At 53.0% G+C, this 13444-nt stretch overlaps 1 protein-coding gene across 7 annotated transcripts in view; it reads left to right on the top strand.

The window, feature by feature from the left end:
• The window catches only part of SOX13 (SRY-box transcription factor 13), a 44906-nt gene that overhangs the window by 7960 nt on the left and 23502 nt on the right, over positions 1-13444 (top strand). For 2 of the 7 annotated variants that reach the window (XR_015143810.1, XM_086345727.1), the window contains exon 1: positions 2590-7029. The exons of 4 other annotated variants lie outside the window; for them this stretch is intronic. Coding sequence is in view for 2 of the 3 variants with exons in the window: in XM_086345727.1 (XP_086201853.1) it covers positions 6908-7029 (122 nt within the window). In the remaining variant the exon portion in view is untranslated. Of the gene's footprint in view, positions 1-2589; positions 7030-13444 lie in introns of those variants that run through there. One more of the 7 variants, XM_086345728.1, reaches the window with a different exon arrangement.

Genomic DNA, 13444 nt, shown 5'->3' with positions numbered 1-13444 from the left:
TAGCCTACCAGGGAGGCGATCACCCACCATTCTCCTCTCTGCAGGGACGCAGTCTCCTCCTGTGTCATTTTTGGAGGGGGGGCGGGGAGTGTAGCCCCACCTCTCCACCAGAAGACTAGGGTTGGGGAGTTCAGTGGGGTCCCCTCGTTTGGGCTGGTGAGGCCAGGAGATCAAGGCTTCTCCCCTTAGTGGGGGTGAAGGGCTCAGCTGTCCCAGGTCCCCAAGCCAAGAAACAGGGCAGAGAACAGAAAAAGGGCATCTTGCTTGGGGTAGAGGTAGGTGGCAGGGGAGATTTTTCTCTTTGGTGTCTGAGGAAGTCAGGGATGAGCCTGACTCTCGCGTCTGGGTGAGCGGGGCTCTTGGAGTTATGTAGCGCACACCCTGCACAGCTATGCATGCTGGCTCTTTTGGAACTGATGCATGTAGAGCATCAGCCACCTGTGGTTTTCACAAGGTAAGCTCCTTTCTCTGCTACCAGATCTCCCTGCCCTGAGATCCATACTCCTCAACTTGAGACTGGCAATTTGGAGATGATATTTAGATATTTGTTTCCTCTCTCTGGGTGTTGATTGACTTGGAGTTTGGGGAACCAGAATTGAGGAAAGTGCTGTACGTGAGCATGGGTGTGTGTGTACCCGGCAGTTTTAGGGGTCTGGAGAGTCTGACTCCGGCCGCCCTCCTGTGGGGTCAGCATCCTGTTCAGACAGTTCACCAAAGGGTGAAGCGAATTTCCCGAGTCCTGAGTCGAGGCTCTCAGATAGGGCAGGGAAGTGGTCAGAGGGAAAGTCCCTGCCCCCCCAACAGTAACCTCTCCCCCAGGTGCCTTCCCTGGCCTTTGGCCCGCTGAGTCTTTCTGTCCCTGCCTTCCCCATTCCCTCTCCCATCATCAGACTCATTCATCCCTTGTCCTTCAAGACCCTGCTCTTTGATCTCTTAGGAGATGACTGGCTAATCAGATTTACCCATCTAAATTCATGTGCTGGTGGCAAGTTAACAGGTAGTTCCTGAAGCTCTTTCAACTGGCCACCAGGCCCTATCAACCCAAGAGGTGACTGTCCAAGTGGGAACCTGGGGTGGAGGTGGGGTTGACCCAAGGGCGCTGCTCCATCATGCATCCGTCCAGCAGGCAGGAGGGCAGTGGCCTCAAAGCTGTGCCCTGCACACGGGCTGAGAGACCAGTGAGGCCCTCACAGTTTTGATGAAGGTAAAGGTTAGGTACTGACTGATGAAGTGAAGGTTGGGAGGTGCCGGGGGAGGGTTGCAGAGTGTCCAAGCATCCAGGAGGGCACCACAGCCAGATCTGGGCAGTCAGGGAAGGCTCCCTGGTGGCTCAGAGGGTAAAGCATCTGCCTGCAATGAGGGAGACCCGGGTTCGATCTCTGGGTCGGGAAGATCCCCTGAAGAAGGAAATGGCAACCCACTCCAGTATTCTTGCCTGGATAATCCCATGGACGGAGGAGCCTGGTGGGCTACAGTCCATGGCGTTGCAAAGAGTTGGACACGACTGAGTGTCTTCACTTTCTTTCTTTCTTTCAAGGGGAGGGTAAAGCGTCTGCCTGCAATAAGGGAGACCCGGGTTCAATCTCTGGGTCGGGAAGATCCCCTGGAGAAGGAAATGGCAACCCACTCCAGTATTCTTGCCTGGATAATCCCATGGACGGAGAAGCCTGGTGGGCTACAGTCCATGGCGTCGCAAAGAGTTGGACATGACCGAGGGTCTTCACTTTCTTTCTTTCTTTCTTTTAAGGGGAAGCATAGTGACCTGGAAGGTGAGGAGACAGCTTGTCGAGAGCAAGTCAGGGAGAAGGTTGTAAGGGCAGGTCTCCCCACATCTCCCAGGGCCCCACTGGGGTCTCCAAGGGCATTTCAGATATCCTGTCCCTCACCAAGGACCTGGAGCATCGTGACTTTGCAGGGGAGGGCAATTAGTGAGCGCTCAAAGACAGGGTAGCTGGGGGCTCCTGGCAGCCTTGTTTGGCTATGGATTGTGTGTGGCAGCATGGGCAGGGTGGGTTTTGGGGTGCACTGATATGCATGAGATGTGCGGGGCTGCCTGTGGTGGGAAACCCAAGTGACCCAGGGACAGGAAGCCCAAATCTCTCCTAGGCAGCCGGGGGGCAAGGAGTTGGGGGAGCTGGACGAGGGATGGGGTATAGGATTGCTCGGGCCAACTGCAAATTAGCAGGCGGACGCTAAATGCCTTTGCTGCTTCTGCCCTCCCGTCCCTCCCGAAAATCAGCAACTGTGTCAACAGCGGGGTGATTGTGCTTGGCCGGCGGCAGGGCCGGGCAGGTGCTGGCAGGGCCGCCCAGCCCCATGCTGGGAGCAGGCCACTCTGGCTGCCAGGGCCGCGGGGTAAACAAGGCTGCACACTGGCCGGCCCTGAGGGAGGGCGGCTGCAGGCGGGCAGGAGGGGGAACAGGTGTCTCAGGAGGCTGCAGACACAAAGGCCGCTTGTCTCCTCCGCCCTGGCCCGGGGAGCAGCCGCTCCCCGCAGGCCCGCCCCAGACCAGTGGCCAGGTCAGCCAGAGGGTGCTGGGCTGAGGGGAGGGCCGCTGCTGACCTCCAGACTCCCCTATCCTGGGGCTTGCTTTTTTAAAATTTTTCGCTTGAGGCAGAGGTAAAACCAGTCCCTATCAGGCGCTACCCTGGGGGCAAGACACGTGACTCTGAATAGATCCACTGTCCGTGAGGCCTCTGTGAGTCTCAGTTTCCCGTTGGAAAGACAGAAAGACCCTTGCAGCGGCTGGGGCACTGCAGGAAGAAGTGGACAGGAGCGAGGCAAAGGCCCTGGAGCTTTTCAGGAGAAGGGCAGCCAAGGTCAGGAGTGGTGGAAGGTGGAGTGACAAGTAGGGCATCCTGGGGGCTTCCCCAGGGCTGCAGGTGGGCTTCGGAGTGGAGGTGGCTGGGAGCAGCAACACCCCGTCCCTCCATATCTTTAATGAACCAAACCTTTACTGGACAATGCCAGGGGCCAGGCACTGCACTAAGGATGGGGGAGGCAAGGAAGAATAGCAGCGCCCTCGCGGACAGGAGCATTCTGGAGCCAGACGGCCTGTGTGGCCTTGGGCAAGTAACAAAAGCTCTCAGAGTCTCAGTTTCCTCATCTGTAACATAGGGTGACAGGAACCACTGCAGACAGGTAAGAGAATAATTGCAGTCCAGTCAAGTACTAGAGGCCAGGGGTGTCCAAGGGCTCTGGAATGCCCTGGAGGAGCAATCGGCTCTTCTAGGATCTTTAGGGAGTGATTCATAAAGGAGGAGCAGCCTCATTTAACTCATTAATTTCTTCCGTTTTGACTGCGCTGGGGCTTCGTTGCTCTGCGCAGGCTTTCTCTAGCTGCAGCGAGCAAGGCTGCTCTTTTTTCTGTGGTGCGCGGGCTTCTTGCTGAGGGTGCTTCTCTTGCTGCAGAGCAGAGCACAGGCGCTGTAGCTCCAGCTTGGTGGCTGCGCTGCACCGGCCCAGTGGCCTCGCGGCATGTGGAATCTTCGCAAGCAGGGATCGAACCTGTGTTCCCTGCACTGGCAGGTGGATTCTTAGCCACTGTGCCACCAGGGAAGTCCAAGGAGGGGCAACATTTGAACTGGGCTTGGAGTGAGGTCTGGGTGTTTTCTGCTCAAGAATGTAAGCCTTTCAGGCATGGGCACCCTGTGAACTGCAGCCCTGAGGTGTGAAGGCGCCTGTTCGCACCTGCATTAGGGTCTGTGAGCCTCAACACTGGAGGCCAGGCCAGGCTCCAGAGGGCCCTGGCCGTGGGTGAAGGGGTTTGAGCTCATCCATAGCCTGCTCCAGGGTCCGGTATCTTTCTTTCTCCTCCCACGCCAATACGTTATGAACCACTCAGTGTCACTCTGGAATGCTCTTCAACTTATAGAGAAGCAGGATGGTTCGGTAAAAACACCGTGGAGTCTTAGAGTCAGAAAGTTCTGGACTGGAAGCTTTTGGTTTTTGAATCTTGAGGTTGGGCCGTTTACCTAAATTCTCTGAGCTGCATTTTCCTTACCCATAAACTGAGGCAGTGGGTTGTCCTTTTTGGCAGTCATTGTAGCCATTGGAAGGAAGTGCTGAGACACAGCAGTTGCCCAGGATTTGCCTCATGGGAGCTGTTGGGGCTGCTCTCTGCTTGGTCTTGCCAGTGCCATCACCCTTCCTGTGCCTAGGTTTCTATATCTGTAGGGGGGAAACGGTGCTCTGTTTACTTCCTTCCTTGATTTTCCAGCTGGTAACGGGTCAGGCTGCCCACTTTCTGGGTCAGGCCTGACACCCAGGGCCAGAAGGATCAGCGGCAGCCTTCCCAGGGCGCTAGCTGGGCCTGCTGGACCGAGTGCAGTGCTGACCTCCCATAGTCCGGCCCAGGTGCTGCCCCCTAGGCAGCAGTGGGTTCCTCGTCCTGCCTTTCCCGCAGCTCCCACAGGCCCTCCAGGTTCCTCTAGCCGTTGCTCTGCGAGTGCTTGTGGGGCCAGTGGGCGCTGAAGGCCCGTGGACCCCAGAGGAGACCAAGGCCTGCTCTAGACTGTGTCCTCGGGCCTGTCACGCCACCGCTAGGAACCTCGCTTTTCCCATCAGCAACTCGGGAAGGACCACTTGTACCCTTCCTGGGAAAAACTGTGTTGCTGTAGCAGTAGAGTCAGATGAGGATGAAGACAGCTACCCTGGTGATTTTTGTTGCAGTTTCAAAATCCGGTTGTGGAGTTAGTCACAGTTCTGCATCTGTTCTTGGTGGTGCCTTCCACGCACAGGTCCTGCCATGTGGCTCATCTCAGGGATGCCTCATGAAACCTTGTCAGTTAGGAAGGGCGGAGGGTGCCTCATCCCTCGCTTTGTGCATTGGGAGACTGGGACTCACAGGCAGGGTGGTGGGGCCTCTTAGTTCGACACTGACTGTGGGTCTGAAGAGATGAGGCTGGTCCACGGGGCCAGTGTGCCACGTGGCAACGCACGTGGGAACCATGGTGGGGTGTTTGCAGGAGCCCCTGGCCTGCTGCCCCTGGTTTGGGGGAACTGGTGATGGGAAAGGGCTAAGGGCATCAGGGAATGCCTGGGGTCTGAGGGCCTCTTGACAGCTGCAGGGAGCCCGTCCTGGGCCCAGATCTGGAAGGATAGTTGCCTTGGCAGAGGCCACCATCCTCCTCCCCTCCTTTCATTTGCTACCTTGGCCATGCTCCATTTTGTCTCTCTCCTCTGTACTCAACATTTCTCAGGTAGCCTTCCTGGAGAGGTGAGATCAAGGAGAGACGTTGATACGAAGGGGAAGGCGGGAAGATGGACTGGGAAAGTACTCTGCAGTACCCTGGCCAGGTGGTCAGATAGTAGCTTCCTAGGTAACCCTGGAAACAGCTTGAGTAAGAGACAGGCAGAAAAAGTAGAGGCGACACTTGGATTCTTCTGAGGGCTGTGTACATATTTACATATAATTTGCATATAACCAGTACACTGAACACGATTTCTATAATGTATACCTAGCCACATTCACATTTGCCTCTTACTGTTGCTCTTTTCAAAGATGTCCGCCCCTGGCTCTTTGCTCTTGTCCAGCCTCACTCCTGCTCTGTTCTCCCAGCCCCTTCGCAGAGGGCAGGGAACGCTTGCAGGGAGGGACAGACAGCCAGCTTCACGGCAGCCTGCTGTCGATCGCCCTCCCCTGGGTGAGCACAGGAGGTGGTCCCCAGTGACCCCCACCTGTGAGTGGGACTCTGCGCCTTCGTGTTAGGTGCACAGAGTTCGGCACTTAGCAAGTGCTCAATGAATCTGAGGATAAATTGAGCTTAGCGATGAGGAGGGACCTTGGAAAATGGACGTTTCCTGTTCAGACTCCTCGGCCCCAGCTTTTGTGCCTGAAGACAGGTGAAAGTGAGCCTCTGGGGAGCAGCTTTCTCCCCTGTGGCCAGAGGAGGCATCTCTTTCTCTTCTTGGTCTTGCGGAAATAGTGGTGTGGATGCTGCTGCTGCTGCTGCTAAGTTGCTTCAGTCATGTCTGATTCGGTGCAACCCCATAGATGGCAGCCCACCAGGCTCCCCCGTCCCTGGGATTCTCCAGGCAAGAACACTGGAGTGGGTTGCCATTTCCTTCTCCAATGTATGAAAGGGAAAAGTGAAAGTGAAGTCCCTCAGTCGTGTCCGACCCTCAGCGACCCCATGGACTGCAGTCTACCAGGCTCCTCTGTCCATGGGATTTTCCAGGCAAGAGTACTGGAGTGGGGTGCCATTGCCTCCTCTGTGGTGCGGATGAGAGGAGCAGAAAAGAAGGGCCAGGCCTTCTATGATGTTGTTTTTCAGATTGAGAGTCTGTTATTAGCAATTTATGATGGCCAGGTTTGCAGCCAAGCACGTTCTGTTCTCCAGTGTTGAGGGGAGACTTGCAGGGCCTTAGCAAGAGGCTCAACAGGAAAAACACCCGGGTCGATAATTTCAGGACCGACCATGCAGGGCCTCAGCCTGTGCTGGCGGTAGCTTTAGCTCAGGGCCAGTTTGAGCCCAGCCCCATGTGGGGAGATGCCCTTCTGAGTGGCACGGCCTCCCCACGGGACCGCAAATGGCTCCTGTAAGTGGAAGGAGCCCCCTCCCACCTCGGCCCACTGGGTCTTGGGTTGCTGATTGCTTTCTGTGAAATGAGGTCAGGACAGTGATGAGAGCAGAGTCACTGTAGTTTCTTGAGACGGCAGGGCCTGGGAACACTCCTACAGAGAAAGAAGAGCGGCTGTGTGAGAGAAGACCCCGGAAGAGGGGCAGCGGGCAAGATGACCACCCTTGTGGAAAGAATGGTGCACAAGCAAAGCAACCCCCTTTCTGCAAAAGAGCTGAGCTGGTGGAATTTAGCTCAGCGGCCGCGAGATCGGGGCAGTAGATAGCGCTCTGCGGGCGCAGGGCCCGTGTGTGTGCAGGTTGTTGTGTGGCGTCCCGGAAGACCATGGAGAGGCCAGGAGCAGCACCTGCGGCGCCCCCTCCTCCAGGCTGGCCTCCGCGCTTCCCTGGATTCCTCACCAGTCCCTGTTCCTGGAAGCAAGCCCCCTTTCTCCATCCGTTCCTCATGTAAGTCGGTTTCATTCTTTCTGTGATTTCCCTTCATTCTGTTCCCAACTGTTTGGCTTTGACTAGAAGCAGCCACATTAGCCATTCTTCAAGGGGTCCGCATCCCCCAGGTGGCCGAAGTGCCAAAGGGCAGAGAGCTTTGGTTGGCGGGGGGCTTCTCGGGGTCAGGTACAGTGCTGCCTGATCCCCGGCCTCTGCTTCATGCCTGGGAGGAGCCTCGTCTGCTTCCGGAAGAGCGAATCTCTCAAGTAGCCATTTCTTGCATCCCAAGCATGTCTCCAAGCTTGCTGCCATCAGATGGTTGTTGAAAGGCAGACTCATTGGAAGGATAAGAAGCTTTTGTGGGACTCCGGAAAGAGCCAAGGGTGAGAACGTAATGCGTTGGGTAGTGGGGGAGAGAGATGCTGGGCAGTGAGAGAACTGGCCTGGTTTCCAGCTGTGAGGATTCACTGTTATCTTATTATCCTCACACAGCTGACGGCCACTCGGTCCTGAAGCAGATTCCCTGTCCTCTCTTCTGTGGGTTGACATCCTTTTCTCCTGCTAGCTCAAGGCTCTTGCCAGGGGTCCGTGAAAGCGTGAACTCAGGTCTGATCCAGCATGGATAGGTTTATTAGCTGTGGAACACACGCTCTGGGCTGAGCACGAGACTTGGGGCTCCACTAGCAACCCCCATCCCCTGCTAAGACAGATGTTAGTAAGGCGCCTCCGTGCCAGGTGCCGTGGAACAACGGCGACTAAGCTACCAGCCAAGAGGTTGAGGAACCCTGCTGGGGTAGAAACAGGGTTGGGGGGTGAGCTTAGAGAGCAGTTTGGAAGAGATCTTCAAGGTCAGAGGGAATCTTGAACGCAGGCCAAGGAGCCGAGACTTGGTTGACAGTGAGGAAGCAGAGAACGTCAGAATGGGTGGCTCATTCATTGAAGCCGAAACCTCTCTCTGTTCTGCAACAAAATTCCAGCAGAACCCTGTGCTTTTTCTTTCCATTCAAAGACATTTTTGCTGCTTTCAAATTGTGCTGAACCACCTGGTAACAGAGACAACTCTCCTTCCCCCGCAGGGCTCTGGGCTCCCAGGATTGGGACCGAGCCTGGCAGCCTGCGGAGGGGATGTTCCTTCTCCTGGTCTCATGACCACACTCACCCGGGCTTCAGTCCCACGGGTGAGTGAGTGCAGCCAACTTTCTGAGATGTGCCATTTCTCCATAAATGAGCAAACTCATTTTGTTCAGGCTTGATGAACGTTAATCTCTAGATGTCTTTTTTAAAGGCAATGGTTTGATATATTTTTTAACAACTAAGATATTCAGAGTATGGATAAGTTTTCAATTCAGTTCAGTCACTCAGTCTTGTGGCTTCCCTGTCCATCACCAACTCCCAGAGTTTGCTCAAACTCATGTCCATCGAGTCACTGATGCCATCCAACCATCTCATCCTCTGTCGTCCCCTTCTCCTCTCACCTTCAACCTTTCCCACCATCAGGGTCTTTTCAAATGAGTCAGTTCTTCACATCAGGTCGCCAAAGTATTGGAGCTTCCACTTCAGCATCAGTGCTTCCAATGAATATTCAGAACTGATTTCCTTTAGGATGGACTGGTTTGATCTCCTTGCAGTCCAAAGGACTCTCAAGAGTCTTCTCCAACACCACAATTCAAAAGCATCAATTCTTCGGCTCTTGGCTTTTTTATGGTCCAACTCACATCCATACATGACTACTGGAAAAACCATAGCTTTGACTAGACCTTTGTTGGCAAAGTAATGTCTCTGCTTTTTAATATGTTCCCTAGGTTGCCCATAGCTTTCCTTCTAAGAAGCAAGCATCTTTTAATTTCATGGCTGCAGTCACCATCTGCAGTGATTTTGGAGCCCAAGAAAATAAAGTCTGTCACTGTTTCCATTGTTTCCCCATCTATTTGCCATGAAGTGATGGGACCGGATGCCATGATCTTAGTTTTCTGAATGTTGAGTTTTAAGCCAGCTTTTTCACTCTCCTCTTTCACTTTCATCAAGAGGCTGTTTAGTTCTTCTTCACTTTCTGCCATAAGGGTGGTGTTATCTGCATATCAGAGGTTATTGATATTCCTCCTGGCAATCTTGATTCCAGTTTGTGCTTCATCAGTCTGGCATTTAGCATGATGTACTCTGCATATAAGTTAATAAAGCAGGATGACAATATACAGCCTTGACATACTCCTTTCCCAATTTGGAACCAGTATGTTGTTCCTTGTCCGGTTCTAACTGTTGCTTCTTGACCTGCATAAGCTTTACTCCATACCTCATCATGTGAAGGCACTGGGTGGGGGTGGGGAGGAGACCAAACCCTACCCACCAGGAAGCAGTAATCTGTCTCAGGAGGTAAGACAGGAGCATTGGAACCAGCTGCATTGTGAGAACAGAGCTTTTAGCTGAGTGGGCCAGGGCCCCAGAACTCTTTTTCTTTTCTTTTTTAATATTTGTTTTAAATTTTTATTTATTTATGTGGCTACTCTGGGTCTTAGTTGTGGCATGTGGGATCTAGCTTCCTGACCAGATATCGAACTTGGGCCCCCTGCATTGGGAGCTCGGAGTCTTAGCCACCGGGCAACCGGAGAAGTTCCATATCAGGACTCTTGAAGACATTTTTGTCTCTGTGGGCTTGGTTTCAGAGGCTGGGTGCAAGGTGGAGTTAGACAGATCCCTCTTTGCATCCTATCTCTGCTTCTTCTGAGCTGGAAGATTTCTGGCAAATACTAGAACTTTCTTTGAGCTTAGTTTTTTCACCTACAAAGTGGGAAAAGAATAATACCTACCTCCCAAGTTTAAAAGGATTCAATGAAGTGATGTTATATATTACAGTGTCTGGAGTATACTAGATTCCAGTTAGTGGGAGCTGATGTTAGTATCATGGCCATCATGGTGGTGGTGTTGGGATGATGGTGCAACTCTCCTGCAGACTGTCTGGATGTGGGGGCAGCTCCTCCCTTGGGTCATGAGCATGGCTTACATGCGATTTGGGAAAGGGAGAGTGTGGTGAACAGACTCCGTCAGCTGTGACACCTCTCTCAGCCCCCCATCAAATTCTTCCTTCAGATGTGTACAGATGTGCCACGTGACCCTGGCCAAGTTACTTAGCCAATCTGTGCTTTAGCTTCAGGAATTATAAATTGCTGCTGACAATCATACCTGGTACTTAGAAGATTGAATAAAAAGGGTTACCTGGAAAATTCAGACACTGTCTGCTATGGGGGGCGGTGGGGGTGGAGTTCTTATCCAGGCATTTGCTGCTGTTACTATTGCTGTGATTATTCTGCTACAGGAGTGACCCATACACTCCTGTAGCCCAAAGAAACAAGGGCAAGAGCTGCTAACCCAGGTGATCCCGGACCTTGGAGCAGGGGTAGGGTGTGGGGTGGAGGTGGGCTCGGGTGTGGACCCCAGCGTGTGGACCTCACTGTGCCGGCGCTGGAGGGCAGCCCAGAAAAGACAGTGAACTTTCTCACCCACCACCTGCAGGCAGGGTGTCGCCAGGTGGAGCATAAATGATAGTTTGGCTCAGCGTGTGCGGCCTCTTGTCCTTTACCCGGTGTTGTCCCTTGATCGGGTCACTAAGGGTGACAGTTCCACACCAAGTAGAATGGACTTTTGCAAAACTGGTGAAATTCGCTTGTAAGTCTGAATCGCTTGAAAGCATGAAACCACTGCATTCACCAGACCCAACCAACTGCTGGTGAATCTTTATAATTCATAGTAACAGACCGCCTTTAACTAACCTTTGGACTCTGGGCACTCCAGAGCTCCTGCAGGAACCCAGCAGGAAGTGGAGGCTGTCCCCCAGCACCCTGCAGCAGACAGGGCTGATTGGTTTGGGTGCACCTGCGGGGAAGCTGCCTTTTCTCCAGAGTCCTTGTGCTGTGGTTTTGGATTGGAGGCAGGTGGACCTTCTGTGGGATTTGGCTTCCACCCTTTAGCTTCAGGTGCCTCAATTATAAAACGGGTTTTGTTGCTACCAAAAATGCCTGTGAGGTGCTTAGCTGGTGCTCACTCAGAAACGTGGCAGGGGCTGCCACTGTCTTTCTGCTGATGCGGGCTGCGGCCCGAAGGTGGGAACCAGGGCCTTAGCCGCACCTGTATTTCTGCAGCATCAAAGACCTTGGAGCCCTCCCCGACTTAAAGTTTTATCTCTGAGAGAAGAAATAATCATTTATCCCATGAGCAAATGGAAAAACTGAGACCTTGCAAGTTTGGGTGGTGTGTCCCAGGCCCCACAGTGAGTTCCAGGTGTCCAAACCCCTAACAGTTGTAGGGGGGTTTCTAAACCATCAAGTGTGTGAAGCATTTTGACATTTAGAAAATCACTATGCTGAGGCTCCAAGCCACACAATGTGTATGTTGACTGCCAATTCATAGATAGGAAAACTGAGGCTCAGAAAATTAGGACTTACCTAGGATTGTACCTTGATTTTTGTGGCAGAGCTGGGGCTCCAGCTCAGACCTCCGGCCTCCAAATCCAGTGTTCACTTCCACCGTGCACTCAGAGTTATCACGTGGGTCTGTGTGATCCTCTCTGCAGTGACTTTTCCCCTCCGAGCAGGTAGATCTGTTAGGGTGACTAGTCATGAGCCAGCAGGGAGAGGGTTAAATTCCTTCCTAAGCGAGGGCAGGTTTTGAGCTGGGCACCTCTAGTGACCCCGTCACTGACCCTCACCCCGGGTCAGGGCGCGGGCTGTGGGGGAAGGGAAGGAAAGCAGCTCTAAGGGCTGGGTGGGGACGCTCATCTCCCTTCTTCGCTGGACAAAGACGGACAGGTGCCAGTGGCTCTTCCCAGTCTCCATAGACAGTCCCTAAGGTTCCCCTGTGGTGGACGGCCATCAGCAGGGCTTACCCTCTCACTCAGGCCCTGGGGCCCCGGCAGCGCTTAGAGACATTGGAAGCCCTGTGATGTGTTCTTGGGTAAGTGGGAGCTGGGCTAGTTTTTTTACCTGTAAAGGCACCAGTAATAGAGAATGAAACTATCAAATGACCCTTCTGGCTGGATGGGACTTTGGTCCCCGCCTGTGATTCACTAAAGAGGAGAAGGAAGATCAGGGTGGCCCACAGAAGCCAGCGTCTCTGACGTAAGTGGTGACTCTGAACACTGGGAAGGCTTCTCCATTCCCTCCTCTCCCCAGGCGGCCCCCACCCCAGTCACCCCCTCTGTTAGCTCAGACCTATTTGAAAGCATGTGTTTGAGTTATTGTCCCTGTGTCCTCCCTAGATGGACCTCAAGGAGGTCGAGAGCTGTAGAGTAGACTGCCCAGGGCTGCTCAGCAAGTCGGGGATGGGGAGAGCTGTTCTGGAAGCCAGGCGTCACCCAGCACTTTCCTTGAGACTGCCACCCCAAGAAGGACAATTGAGGAAAGGATTTCCAGGAAAGCAAGGAGCTGACTTAAAGGAAGTGAGCAAAATCTCTTCCTCCATCCCCGCCTTCCTGCCCCGAGACCCTTCCCCTCCCCACTGCTGCTGCTAAGTCACTTGAGTCGTGTCCGACTCTGTGTGATCCCATAGACGGCAGCCCACTGAGGAATTCTTAATACACCTGTCTCTGAGTGGCAGGGAAAAGCCTTTAATTGTACCTAGAGGCGAGGGAGGCACTGAAGGGAAAGCCTGCTAACTAGTGGGGCAGGTCCCAATCTGTCTGGCTCTGGCCCTTTTGGACACTTCAATTAATGATGTTAATGATGGCTTTGCGCGCAAGGGGCTCTCCGAGGCAGCTGGTCTCCAGGCTGCACAGCCCCGATACCTGGCCAGACCTGAGTCCCCAGTCCGTGAGTCTGTTTTATGCCTGTCTGCAAGATTAAAGGTGCCATGAAACTGTAAATTATTAGCAGTTTGATGTTCTCCATCTTTTTTTGTGTGTGTGGTAACTTACATATTAATGAAATTGACCGTTTTAATAGTTTTTAATTGCATAGTTTGGAAGCATTAAGTACATTTGCATTGTGCAACTGCCCCTGCTGTCTATCTCCAGAAGTTTGCCTCCCCCAAACTAAAACTCTGTACTTGTTAAATACTAACTCCCCCTTAGCCCCTCTCCCCAGCCCCTAATAACCTCTATTTTACTTTCTGTCTCTGTAAATTTACTATTGTAAGTACCTCATACAAGCAGAATCAAGAAATATTAGTCGTTTTGTGTTTCACTTAGGCTTATTACATTTAACATTTTCAAGTTTCCTCCGCATTGTAGCATGTGTCAGATCTCCTTTTTAAGGATGATGATATTCTGTTCTTATCTATACCACGTTTTATTGTATCCATTCACTCTTCCACAGACACTTGGGTTGTTTCCACCTTTTGGCTGTTGTGAATAGTGTTGTAAAAGCACGGGTGAGCAGCGTCCCTTCGCGGCCGTGTCTCACATCCTTTGGTTATACACCCAGAAGGAGAATTGCTGGATCGTATG

The sequence above is a fragment of the Bos grunniens genome, chromosome 16 (assembly GCF_055505025.1).
Source record: "Bos grunniens cultivar Pamir isolate PY7600 chromosome 16, Bosgru_T2T1.0, whole genome shotgun sequence".
NCBI classification, from domain to species: Eukaryota; Metazoa; Chordata; class Mammalia; order Artiodactyla; family Bovidae; genus Bos; species Bos grunniens.
The sequence above is the reverse complement of the archived record's forward strand: the minus strand, read 5'-3'. Positions and strand labels throughout refer to the sequence as shown.